At 39.8% G+C, this 13,895-nt stretch overlaps 2 protein-coding genes across 3 annotated transcripts; one reads left to right on the forward strand and one right to left on the reverse strand.

The window, feature by feature from the left end:
• Positions 1-299: 299 nt before the first annotated feature.
• sfrp2l (secreted frizzled-related protein 2 like) lies at positions 300-4,718 on the reverse strand. Of its 2 annotated transcripts, none has more exons than XM_052616647.1 (3): positions 4,067-4,715; positions 1,875-1,955; positions 300-1,001 (listed from the first exon to the last, which is right to left on the reverse strand). In XM_052616647.1, exons 1-3 carry the CDS (start codon positions 4,614-4,616, stop codon positions 703-705), a joined length of 930 nt encoding a protein of 309 aa, XP_052472607.1. In that variant the 5' UTR covers positions 4,617-4,715; the 3' UTR covers positions 300-702. The 2 variants fall into 2 exon arrangements, with proteins under 2 accessions (XP_052472607.1, XP_052472608.1); XM_052616648.1 differs by having other exon boundaries at positions 310-1,001; positions 1,884-1,955; positions 4,067-4,718.
• A 5,999-nt stretch (positions 4,719-10,717) lies between these two features.
• Positions 10,718-12,558, forward strand: LOC128029113 (sarcolipin). Its single transcript, XM_052616659.1, has 2 exons — positions 10,718-10,991; positions 12,075-12,558. Exon 2 carries the CDS (start codon positions 12,130-12,132, stop codon positions 12,226-12,228), a length of 99 nt encoding a protein of 32 aa, XP_052472619.1. The 5' UTR covers positions 10,718-10,991; positions 12,075-12,129; the 3' UTR covers positions 12,229-12,558.
• Positions 12,559-13,895: the final 1,337 nt, after the last annotated feature.

Here is a 13,895-nt window from a genome sequence, read left to right on the forward strand (position 1 = left end):
TTACCAGATCTGGAACTCTGTTGACCCACAAGACTGACTCTGAGGATGACTGTGTTCAGAAGACAGACGAACCGACGGAATGCGACAGGTGTGCAGACACACGCACATGCAGCAGCCAATCAGATTCCTCCGTCTGAATAATGTATGCAGTGCACGAGGCCTCCTCTTACACCTGCGTCTCACCTGGAGCGTCATGTGACCGTCTGACCTGAGCGCAGAGTAAACGCTGAATACCGACAGAGGAAACCGAGAGCTGTTAGTCGACGTATGGAAAGAAAACCAACGGAATGTACAACAAAACTATTCTTTAATTACAAATAAACATATTAGATGTAATACATTCATCACAGTCAATATAAAACTCAGTAAAAACATAGACATTTTTAAATGCAAGAATGCTTTTCCCATCTACTAACTCTCAATAGATTAAAAGGCAATGCAATATATGAAATTGTAAAAAAAAAATTAAAAAAAATAAGGCATCAGTCCAGGGATTTTACATAATTTTGCAAAACTGAGAAATTGAGAATACAACCAGTATATGACCTGTTCAATTATTTTTATTATTATTTTCATTTTCATAATGGTTGAGTGGGTAACAGGGCTATTTTTCTTTAATAAACAATGATTTCCATTTTCTCAAAAGGCACAGAAGAACTGATCATTTTAAAGATTCTGTTTCATTTGTCCATTAATCGTGTCTCAGCAGTTTTGTCTCAGCAGCGTCCTGATGAACTTTTTCAGCTCTTTCTCATCGCGGGACCATTTGAGGAGTCTTCTGAGGAGCATGCGTCCGCTCTGCATGTGACCCAGGGCGAGGTAGGAGCCCGTGTGCTGGCCCTCCAGCGCAGGACAGGAGCATCTGTGTGGAAGCCAGAGGGAGCTCTGCTCGATCGCAGCCCGTGGCCCACCGGCCCAGCGGAGAACACGACTGCGTCCCTGAGGAACCACACGCACATCTGTCCCGACCAGAGACCAGGAGCCGATCCGCAGTCTGAACGCTGGACAGGAAGAGAGCAAACACAACAGGAATTAACAGCTAATAACAGCAACGTCTCATTGTGGGAACAGCAATATTATAAAATCCAAATTTTATATGTGACACACACAACCATGCATAGTTTGATAAGCAATGAAATGCACAGAATAAAAATGAAAATGTGAATAACACGGAAATTAATAGAAATAGGAAGCAAAACTTATATTTAGGGGTATATTTTGTGAAAATATACCCCTTCAGGTGTTTATCATGGTTGAGTGTTTTTTTATTCTTGCTCAGCAATGGATGCTCTGCAGTGAATGGGTGCCGTCAGAATGAGAGTCTGATAAAAACATCCCAATAATCCACAGCACTCCAGTCCATCAGTGAACATCTGGAGAAGACAAAACCTGAAACACATCCAGCATTAAGATGATTTTAACTCAAACACATAGAGTATATAATCCAGAATAACACTTCCTCCAGTGAAAAAGTGTTCTGGTCTGAATCAGGAGAGAAATCTGCACAGATCAAGCAGCGTTTAAACAGATCTAACGCATTGTAATGCTGGATGTGTTTCAGGTTTTGTCTACTCCAGATGTTCACTGATGGACTGGAGTGCTGTGGATTATTGTGATGTTTTTATCAGACTCTCATTCTGACGGCACCCATTCACTGCAGAGCATCCATTGATGAGACACTGATGCAGTGCTACATTTCTACAAACCTGATGAAGAAACAAACTCATCCTGATCTCAGGGTGAGTACATTTACAGCTGATTTTAGTTCATTTTTAGGTGAACTATTCCTTCAGACATTACGAGTTCATGGTCAGTTGTTACTGGACGCTGCTGACCAGATGAAACAGCACACATCTACAGTGTCAGTGCCTCACCAAACTGACTCTTGCAGAAGTCCTGCTGGATCTCCTGCTCTCCTCCTGAGTCTGGACTGCAGACTTCACACACGGCAGAACCTGGAGGAAAGAAAGAAGAACTGGAGGAGAGCCCTTGATGTACAGCTGTATCAGAACTAGTTAAAATCAAAAGGTTTTGTTTGGGACCGATGTTTCAGTAATCCAGACCAGTAGCGTAGCCAGAAAAGAGACTCTGGGTGTGCATATTAAAATCCGGGTGTGCCACATTTATTGTCAGATTACTGTGCAAAATTATGGGATAGTATTTTTGTCACACTACTTCCGTCCAACCATACTCCTCGTGTTAATTTGCAGGTCGTGTCAAAATGTAGTTAATTGTTAAATGTAATCATTTTCTTCCAAATACGATAATTTTGAACTTCTGGTACGATACTTGGACATTTCCAATCTGGCAACGCTGTCTCTTGATGTTGGGCCCGGGGAGGGAGAAACATCCTCATCAAGTGGAACGTTAGGCCTTGTGTCCGGCTGTCCATCAAGCCAAGGTTTTTTGCTAAAAAAAAATTAAGACAGGAGCTCTGCAACATATTGCTAGCTAGCAATGTGCAATCAAAAATTATCTGTTTATATCATAGATTGCTGGGGTCACAGTCAGCTGCTGTTTGCTGATTGGTTGGTTATATTTAAACAAAATCATTTAAAATGTATATTACATTTTAACATTTTAGCATTATTGCACCATATATATTATTCTCATTTCTGTGCCCCTGAGAGTATGATTTAGAATGCTCAGTGACGTCACAGAACTGCCAGATTCAAACAGCTTTCGCGCGTCGGCTGCACTGAGCCTGAGACGGACGCGCTAAGCGCTTGTCATATATAACAATTAATATGCAGTGTTTTCAACCACATAATGTTTATTTTAGGTTTCAGACATTTAAATATACATAATCACTAGTAAAACAATACTTTGGTAGTTTGTAAAATACACACTGATGTCTATGGTAGCAGCAAAAATTATCTTATAAAATGTAATTTGCCGACGTGTTTTAGTCATATATCAGAAACACATAGCAGAACAATAAAGTTTACTCTATTCTCCGTCAAGTTTAACATTTCGGGAGAAACTGGGGAATTCAAGTGCTGTACGTTAAATCCGGCTGACTGGACTCTGAACTGCAGCACTCATCTCGTTATAGATCAAGATAATTTATAAAGGTTTTTAAACGAAGAATCGGAATATCAGATAGTTGACATGGTAAGCAAGTTTGTGTATATATTTTAATAAAAAATGAAAAACTAAGTAAAACTAATACCGATGCATCTGTTAGTGGCTGCGGTGTGCCACGTGACAATCATGACCATGGAAACAAGGGGTCAGTTAAAATATTTGTAACTTACGCGTGAAAGGGTTGATTAAAAAAAAATATATATATATATTCTAAGTTAACAACAATAGCCCAAGTTTAGTAAACTTTTTATTGAGACTATAAAAAATAATTCTGCATCTATTTTTAGGTGTGCCACCTGCCACCTTGGCACACCCATGGCCACGCCACTGTAACAATGGATGAAAAGTTTAGAGCCCTAGTGATGATTAAGTCTAGAGTGTGTCCAGTGTGGGCCCATGTACATGCTGAATCGACAGGTAAAAAAAAGCCTCAAGTCAAAATATTCATTTATCACCAATTAACTGTTTGACAAACACTTACTGCTTCGATGTCCAGATCTGAATTTTAAAAAAATCTCAAACATGCTACGATCTGAATCAACCGAGTCGCGAACATGCTCCGAAGTGCCGATCTGAATCAACGGAGTCGCGAACAGGCTCCGAAGTACCGATCTGAATCAACCGAGTCGCGAACAGGCTCCGAAGTGCCGATCTGAATCAACCGAGTCGCGAACATGCTCCGAAGTGCCGATCTGAATCAACCGAGTCGCGAACAGGCTCCGAAGTGCCGATCTGAATCAACCGAGTCGCGAACAGGCTCCGAAGTGCCGATCTGAATCAACCGAGTCGCGAACAGGCTCCGAAGTGCCGATCTGAATCAACCGAGTCGCGAACAAAAAAAAATAATAATTCTAAACAACAATAGCCCAAGTTTAGTAAAAAAAAAAATTATTGAGACGATAAAAAATAATTCTGCATCTATTTTTAGGTGGCTACGCCACTGATCCAGACAGGTCGCAGGAGGGTAATGTGTTCAAACCTCTGATCGCGTCGGGGGCTTCACCTCGGCTCGGGTCTCTTTCTCCGGGGATGCAGAGCTCCGATCCATCTGGAAACCGGCTGCAGTTGAACATCTCCGGCCACGGAAACCCGAACGCGCTCATGACGGGCAGACACGCGTCCCGCACCGCCTCACAGAGACCCCGACACGGGCGCACCGGAGCCTTGACCCCCGGTAAACACACGGGTGCGAAGAGCGAGCAGAGGAAGCGCCGCGTGTCCGGGTGACAGTGCTTGCCGAGCAGAGGCATCCAGGCGGCGGACTGCTGCTGCGCTTCCCTCGCGCTGTCGTGACCCAGCAGGTTCGGGAGGCGCATCTCTCCGTAACCGATCCCGAAACACAGACCCATCGTGTTCGGAACCGGTTTACACGCCGAGCGCACGGTGCCGAGCTCCGCCAACGTGACGAAGTCAGACACTGGGTGTGCTTTCAGACCTTCATCATCATCATCATCAGCAGCACCTTCATCAGCTCTGGACGCGCTGGAAACCAGCAACACGATCACACACAGAGAATCAAGATTAAACATGATGGAGACGCGCGTGCAAACTCATGTGTGTGTGTGTGTGTGTGTGTGTGTGTGTGAGAGAGAGACAGAGAGAGAGAGAGAGAGAGTGTGTGTGTGTGTGTGTGTGTGTGTGTGTGTGTGTTTGGCGTCTCCACATCCTGTGAATCAAACGCATCAGATTCTTTATTACTGGCAGTAAAACACTTCAGAGCTCTGTGTGAGGCTTCTGTCTCCAGTTCTCGGGAAGGTCTGGGAGTATGTGCTACTTGGGTTTTAGATGGGAAAATAAAAACTTAAAATCAAAAACAATTTTAAAACATTTTTAAAAACTCAAAAACAAAGTGTCTAATAACTTAAAGGCAAGATTTTTTTTACTTTAAACTAAACTTTGGGTCAAATATGGATTAACCCAACTTTTGGATTAAAAATGTAACAACAGTTGGGTTAGTCCATATTTGACCCAAAGTTGGGTTCAAACAATGTAGTTTTATGAATGAAAGAGGCATTTATTAAGAGCCTGATGTGCTTCCCAAAGCGCTTTATTTTTGCTTTAGTTTCAACTTTTCGTGATGGAAATGTAATTTAGTTGTTTTTGGCAAAATAAAATAAATAAAACGGTTTCTAAAACTGTAGGCTACTTTAGATTTATCTAAAAAAAATAAAAGGTACGTCTATAAAACTTTCTGGGAATGTACTAAGTTTTAAGTTGGGAAAATAACTTTAAAAGTATGTTAGGAAGTGATTCCCAAAACAAGTGTTCGGAGAACATTGTATGTGTTCTGCGTAATGGAAACATGAAGTCCCCATGAGTACAAAACCTATATAGTTCTTCTTTTAGCTATTTGATTTTTTTTGTAAGGGAAACGAGTATAAAATAATAATAAACAGCTGGATCAGGAACACACAATGACACAGAGAACTGTTCTTCTCACTCTGGCCACTAGATGGACACATTCAACATGAAGGCCATTGCTGGATCCTAATAAAAACTAAATAGACATAATGCACTGTGGAAATAGTGAAAGTGTTTGTGTGTACTGCACATGTGTGTCTACATAGTGTTAAGCATAAGTATGTGTGTGGTAAAGCTGTCATACCGTAACAATGAGCGTATATAAACCCTAGTGAACTGTTTACGTGTAACAGATTCAGATTGATTCTCAGCGGCTGCAGGTGTGAAATATCTCAACGTGCTTCACATGCAGCAGATGTGTGGTGCAATACTTCACTAATAAACAGAAAACAGTAGGCAGCACACATGATTAAATATATATGAATACTAGATGCCTTTGCTAAATATGAAAAGCTGATTTCTTAGTAAGTACTTTTCTTTGTTTTGTTTTGTTGTGTGTTAATCAGCCCTCGGTCTCTCTCACCTTGAACCTCTGCTGACATTTCACCAGCGGCTCTATATTTAACACACAAACACAATCCTGAATCTACTTAAAGCCTTTCAGAGCCATGGTCTTAAACTCTAACTTTTGACTAATATATTTCACTTGATATCATCTAAGAAAGCCACAGAAATATAAAATATATCAAGTCTTGTCTTAGAATCAGAAACTATACACATTTGGTACACTTCAGAAACGTCTAACAGGTGGTACAAGTGGAAAATGTTATTTTTTAAATAAAATTAAAATAAAATCTTCCTTGTTCTAACCTATATATAATGTTTGAATCTTTGTATTGTGCTCGTGTTATTGTCTCCTTAAGGTGAACTGGTCACTGTATTCCTCAGTTGGATTTAAGTAGGGACAAATGTTATTAAATGTGTTGGTTTATAGACTGACAGATGAATGTGACATCAGTATTTACAGAAATGCAGTGACTCTGAACACTGTGTTTTGTGTTTTCCATCTGTGGAAGTATGATGTTCTTCCGGAGTCGCTGTCAGGATGTGGAGGAGAAATAAACCCCTCAGTCTCAGTCGCTTTCTCACCCTCCAGAAGCTTCTATGATCCTGTCATCAGCTGAGGAGAGAAAGACACTCAAATTACACACCTGTGTCTCCCGTCAAACACCTGACTGACAGAGAAGGAAACTCCTCACGGTCAACGCCACCCGAGACAGACAGACAGAGAGAGACAGAAAAACAGAGACAGACAGAGAAACAGACAGAGAGAAACAGAGACAGACAGACAGATTGAGAGAGACAAAAAGAGACAGAGAGAGACAGACAGAGACAGACGGATGGAGAGAGAGACAGTTTTAATTGGACATTCATCTAGCGTTTTTTAAATGTTGCTACTTATTTCATAACGTTCAGAGAACATTCAAATGTAACATTCCAATAATGTTTGCAAAATGATACATCTTCCCTTGCATAACAAAGACTGCACATTCAGAAATAAAGAGTCATACTAACACAACAAGTGTCATACTATACTAGACCAATATGTGTTTTCATGCAGCTGCTTTTAAAAAGTTATAACCAGTCTTGGAGAAAACACATTTCTGAGCTGTTTCCATGCTGGTGTCCTCAGTTAACACCCATAACCCCTCACTAATGTGAAGCTCTGTCCCGCCGCCAGGAAACAGATCCCAGCATGTGTTTTTGTGTTGATTGTCCTGGCAAGAACTCACCAAAGAAACGCCAAGTTTTTTAAAATAGAGCTGGTCTCTTGAGACGCCCATGTAACAGTGATAGCAACAAATGACAGCCGTATTTATAGACGAGCACCTGTGGACACTAGAGACGTGGATGAGATCCAGTCAAACAGTCAGCTACACCCTGATGAACCTCCACAGCACTCGCCCGGATCCGGTTACCCTCGCTCAGATATTCAGCTAGAAGCTTCAGTGATCTTTCAAGACGATCAAACCTGATTTTGACCATCAGTTCCTCGGTGATACAGAGAGATCACGCTGAATATGAGAGGGAACGTTCTGGCAAGGTTCTCTCAAAGTTATAAACAAACGCTCTAGTAACATTCATAGAAAGTTCTGTCTGCTTTTTAGTAATGATCTTAAAACATTAGCACATGTAAATAAAATATGTTTGTTTCAAAGTAGTTCGTTTTTTAAAAATGTTTTATTAATGTTTTTTTGTTTAAGTGAACATTCTTTAGTATCATTCTGCAAACATTGCTTGAACGTTACTTTGGAAACATGTAGAAACATATAAAAAACATTCCAAGAACATCCAACTACAATGTTTCATGCTCCATGTTAGAACGCTGTGCGAACTTTATTAAAGAACTCTGAACACCTGTGCTCCAATATTTAGGTGATAAAAAACGTAGTGGGAACATTGTTTTAGGAATGTTTCGAAACATCGAAAAGCCCACTTTTCTTGAGAATGTTTTCTCATAAAGTTATAAGAAGAACGTCCCTTAAATATAAGTTTAAGTACGTTTTTTGCGATTATTTACAGAACTATGAAAAGTGAAAAATTCGTGAGAACTTGTGTCAGATCAGCTGAAGATTCGTGTCGGTTCTCGACATTAATCACCGCGCGGTTTCTGAGTGATGAAGAAGTAAGGAGAGCGGGATTACTGTCATCTTTAATGTGGAGGAGTCTATTTGTGGATGTGCTCAGGTTCAGGAGGCTTGGCATCGCTGCATCTTCTGGAGGATTCCAGAACAGACTCCTTCACGCACTGTGACTGCACAGACGTGCTTTCAAACACGTATCACGAACACCCCCCCCCCCCCCGCCTGGCATTGGGCAGTCCGACTGCTAGCCACGCCCCTAGGCTAAGATGATTGGTGGAGTCAGACGTTGCTCAACCCAATATTCTCAAAGCGATTTTTGTTGTATAAAAAAAATAAATAAGAACATACCAAGATGGTTATGATACATTAAGCTCTACTAAAGAACTGTATCCACTTTACCAGCTGACGTCACTGTCAAGATCACCATGACAACAGTGCTCCTGGATCAGATGGACTCACGAGGAATTCCTGTCCTGAACCCGAGGAGGATGCTCCATCTGCTCTGCCTTCTGGAAAGATCATCCTGAGGTTATTTAAGGTCACATACAGGGGCGGATCTAGCCTTGACACCCCTGCTGCCACCCCAGTTGGCAGCAACGAATTAAAGGTTATGGCCAATTTCCCGCTCCGAACTCCCGAACTGAATCAAATGATTCGCGATCCCCAAACTGACTCAAATGATTCGCGAACCCGCTTTGAACTCCCGAACTGACTCAAATGATTCGCGATCCCGCTCCGAATTCGCGAACTGATTCAAATGGTTTGCGATCCCCCATCTGACTCAAATGATTCGCGAACCCGCTCCGAACTCCCGAACTGACTCAAATGATTCGCGAACCCGCTCCAAACTCCCGAACTGATTCAAATGGTTTGCGATCCCCAAACTGACTCAAATGATTCGCCTGACAGAAACGGCAATGTCTTTAAGACAACCTGTCAAAATAAAATTTTGGTGTAACTTTGAAGAAATTCAAACAGAAATATAGTACTATTGCACAGTAGAGTATGCTATACTTCAAGTATTAGCATACTTGATATGCTATACTTCCTATTAGCTAATAATAATAGCTAATTAAAAAACACAGAAACTCTGTCTACAACTCACCAAAATAAAAGTTTGGTCTAACTCAAAGAAATTATGTAAGAAATTGCTTAGTAAAATATACTTAAAAAAAGATAAACTAAAACATTATTTTAAAGGAATATCACACAAGGTTTCATAGAAGTTATAATTTAAGCTTGCCAAAACAATAACACCATATTTTTCAAAAACAATTTCTAAAAGTACATTTGTATTTGTGCCTATAATGTTTATTTATGTATTATTATTGTCAGCTAATAAAAGCTATGCTTCAGGATCATATTCATATAACATCTAAGGCTAAATGTAGCTCTTGACTGGTTGAGTTAGATGATGATTAACACTAAACTGTAGAAAATCAGTTGAGTCTCCCCAGCTGGAAATGGCTGTTAAAGTCTTGTGTTTCTTATAATAAATTGACATATTGATAACACTGAATCTTTTATAATGCTCTTAATGACATGTTGATGCATACTGTATGCATTAGTGAGTGTGTGGTGCTTATGGGGTATGGTCACTTATTCCTTATATGTTTGTAATGTTTGTTATAACTGTTTCAAATGCAAGACATTGATTGCATGAGATTAAGTTTGTAAATGATAGCTGTGTCCTTTTGTAGTGTGCACATATATTTATCATCAAACTGTGATAACTGTGACTAAATTCAGTATATATACGTCTGCCATATGTTGCCACCCCTCAAAAATTCCTGCCCCCTTCTCGCCACCCCATCAATATTTTTCTAGATCCATCCCTGCTCACATACAAGTCAACAAGCTTCTGTAAATGGAAGAAGACATGACACACTGAGTCTCATGAAGCATCATCTCTGACGCTGGTTCTTCACACATCACATCTGCAGTTATCACGCTGAAAACTCATTTTTAGATCCAGCTTTGCAGTGTTTTTGATCAACTAAAGGCAGCTGGTGAGCAGAAGAGAGATGGATGATGTTATTTGTACCTGAACGTTCAGAGAAATGTTCTAATCACAAGAAGAAAGCTTTACATTTGAACATTCCAGGAATATAAAAAATAAACATTCAAATAATATATTTTGGGTGAAAACACTGTAAGAAACATTTTTTGAATAACATTATGATTACAAGAAAATTGGATAGTTAAACATTCTACGAGTATATTCTAAAGTTCTTAGAATATATAAAAAAGAAAGCATTTTTGTAACCTATAAATAATGCTATAATTAGAAGAAAACTTGTCAAATGCTGTAAGAATTTTGATGATTTTCATGATTTTAACTGAATTTCGTTGCCTTGTACCGTACATGTGCAGTGACAATAAAGTTGAATCTAATTTAATCTAATCTTTTGTAAGCTTTAAACAAAGTTTAATGAACATTTGAATGTTTCATGAAAAATAAATGTTCAAATAACAGTATATTTGGGATGAAAATAAAGTTGTTCGAATGTTTAACGCAATACCAAGAAAACTGGACAATGGAACTTTACAGAAACATTTTTTATATGCCAATGTTTTTTATAACCTGAGAAGTGGGAGAGGAGGAGACTTCAACCCCTCAAACACACTCATATCTCATGATGGCCATTTCTGACACAATCTCTCTCACACACACACACACACACACACACACACACACACACACACTCTGTCACATGTGTGTTCATGTTCAGAGGCGTCAGTCTGTAACAATAGAGACAGCAGCTCGCCCTCGTCCCACTGAAGAGCTGCAGCAGCTGGACTCTGATCCAGAACCCAGTCGTCCCCTCAGCAGACGCTTAAATACTGTGACCTCACCCCCTGCTGGACCCTGCTGCTCCAATCCGGTCCGGCGTGGCTGCTTTAAGAGCTGAGGGATGTGACAGCTGGACTCAGAGACTTCAGGTGAACCTTGTGCAGGTAAGAAGCACTGCAGCCACATCTGCAGAAAGATGTTCTTCTGTCTTCGCTCTTTCACCTAACTGAAACTCTTTGGGCAGTGAAATGCATGCTGGAGTTTCAGACACGTCTGGACGTGTTACGTGACATTGTGATGATTGCATGGACAAGCTTTTGCTGTTTTGCTGCATGGATTTCATTATTAATGCAAACTCAGGTTCTGCTGTGCTGTAGTTTGGGAAGATCTTGTTCAATGACTGTGTGTTTGTAGTTTTACTTTGAGGAGAAAATAACCACTGTTAAAATATTAGTTTGGAGACTGTTCAAAAGTTTGGGATCAGCTATTCTTTTTTTTTTGGACATAAATTGCATTCAGTTGATCAAAAGTGACAGTAAAGTCCTTTATAAAGTCACAAACGATTTCTATTTTAAATAAATGCTACTTTGAGCTTTCTATTCATCGTGAAAAGTAAAAATGTATCACAGTTTTCACAAAAATATTAATGTTTTCAACATTGATAATAATCAGAAATGTTAAATCATCATATTATTCTGATTTCTGAAGATCATGTGACTCTGAAGACTGGAGGAATGATGCTGAAAATACAGCGGAGCATCACAGAAATACTTTACACTTTAACACAGATTCACATTATAATAATATTTAATATATTATTGCATATATTTCAATATTTTAAAGTTTTTTTTGATCAAATAAACACAGCCTTGGTGAGCAGAAGAGACTTTAAAACATAAAAAAAATCATAGCAAGCCCAAACCTCTGAACCTATAAAAATGTTGTTTTCTTGTCTATAATCATTAGAATTGATTTTATATAAAACAATAGTCTGTGATATGTGATAGGGACAGTAAATGTGTGTGTGTGTGTGTCTCACAGCAGTTAAACTGATGATAGATTTGTGTTTGATTCAAAGCCAAGCAGGGGGTGAAACTTGGAAGGATAAATAGACAGATGGATGGATAGATGACTGGCTTAAATTCTAAATGACCAGCATACTTGTCTATTTTCCACATCTCTCTCCCCCTCTCCCTCTTTCCTCCTCTCTCTCTCTCTCTCCCTCTCTCTCTCTGTCTCTTATCCAGATCCCCGATCTTCTCCAGTCTTCCAGCTGTCGTGTTTCTGCTCTGAACGGCTCAGATGGACCGATCCGCACAAGAGCTCTTTCTGAACTTTATGATTGTGTTGATCACAGTTCTGCTCATGTGGTTACTGGTCAAACAATACCAGGATGCATGAGGAGCGAAGAGCTCATTCCTTACCATCATCATCATCATCATCATCGTCCTCAGCTGTGAAGATGAGCTCCAGCACCAGACGATGATGTTTCTGCAGACGGATGGAAGATGTGCCAGTCAGGATGGATCGTCTCGTGATGTCTTCAAAAGCAGCACAGTTTGTCCGTATGGGTTATTGTCATGTGTTAAATGTTATATGAGTGAATACTCTGGATGTTTAATGTGATTAAATTGGGAAAACACTCAAATTAACTGCCGAAAGAGTTCCAGCAATGTGTTGAGTAAAGAGATTGGTTTATTGGTTTAAATAAAGAACTCTTTGGCAATGCAACGGTGTGTGTTTGTGTGTTACAGCATGCGTCTCTACATCCACGAGTCACGATGCAGAATCACATCTGTCAACATAAAGTTCTAAATAAATATTCTGCAACAAGATCACATAATTCAGAACTGAAATCCTTTAAATGCACTTCACTAAATCTATAGATTACTGTTGATTTTTGTGTGTGAAAATTAACTTTAAATCTATTTTCTCGCATAAAGCCTTCATAAGCTTTTCCAATAAAGTGCACAAACCACAGAAAACCAGTTGTGATATTCTTTTTGACATTTGGAGAGCTTGCCGGATATTATTATTATAAACTGTTATTGTATGGAGAGCGCTAACGAATGTTCCTTTTAAATCTCCTTTTAATGTGTTTGGAATGACATCAGTTAAAGAATAGTTCCTGCATAAATGAACATGATCAGGTTTGTAGAAATGTAGCATTGCATCAGTGTCTCATCAATGGATGCTCTGCAGTGAATGGGTGCCGTCAGAATGAGAGTCTGATAAAAACATCCCAATAATCCACAGCACTCCAGTCCATCAGTGAACATCTGGAGAAGACAAAACCTGAAACACATCCAGCATTAAGATGATTTTAACTCAAACACATAGAGTCTATAATCATAATAACACTTCCTCCAGTGAAAAAGTGTTCTGGTCTGAATCAGGAGAGAAATCTGCACAGATCACGCAGCATTTAAACAGATCTAAACTAATCTGTGAGAGACAACAGCAGATGCACATTTTCACTGGAGGAAGTGTCATTATGGATTCATATTTTACCTAAACACGTCTGACGGCACCCATTCACTGCAGAGCATCCGTTGATGAGACACTGATGCAATGCTACATTTCTACAAACCTGATGAAGAAACGAACTCATCCTGATCTCTTTATGACCTGAGAGGGAACACATTTTCCCCAATAAACCTTGGGAGGAACAACTATTCTAGTAAAACATTGTACTAACACCAACTCTAACTAGTCCTAACCTATCATCACCCTTCTCGTTCTGACTGTGTTCAGTGAAAGACAGTAAAGAGTGCTGAAGTACCTCAGCTGTTCGGAGATCAGTCGCATCATTCCTCGATCACGGAGACATCAGACACGCGTTTCGATGGAGATGATTGACGCTCACGCTTCAGCACCCTGGACAGCGCTCCGGCTCCACTGCGCATGCGCCGTCGCAGACCGCGTGATGACGCGCTCAGAAGACGCGCGGTTTAATAGTATGGTATTATAGTTATCCTCATTAATTATCAGTACACATGTACAGATTGAAGTAATTTCTTCTAATAAGTGACTGTTGTGATTGTAAAATTAAATATTTTAAAAACTAA

This window comes from Carassius gibelio, chromosome A15, assembly GCF_023724105.1.
Source record: "Carassius gibelio isolate Cgi1373 ecotype wild population from Czech Republic chromosome A15, carGib1.2-hapl.c, whole genome shotgun sequence".
Lineage (NCBI taxonomy): Eukaryota > Metazoa > Chordata > Actinopteri > Cypriniformes > Cyprinidae > Carassius > Carassius gibelio.

Excerpts from the sequence above, each read along its gene's own strand:
- LOC128029113 (XM_052616659.1), top strand. The coding sequence starts at position 12,130 with ATGGACCGATCCGCACAAGAGCTCTTTCTGAACTTTATGATTGTGTTG.
- sfrp2l (XM_052616647.1), bottom strand. The coding sequence starts at position 4,616 with ATGTTTAATCTTGATTCTCTGTGTGTGATCGTGTTGCTGGTTTCCAGC. Across the intron at positions 1,956-4,066 it reads AGCCCCCGACGCGATCAGAG|GTTCTGCCGTGTGTGAAGTC; the intron begins GTTTGAACACAT and ends TCTTTCCTCCAG. Across the intron at positions 1,002-1,874 it reads CTTCTGCAAGAGTCAGTTTG|CGTTCAGACTGCGGATCGGC; the intron begins GTGAGGCACTGA and ends CTTCCTGTCCAG.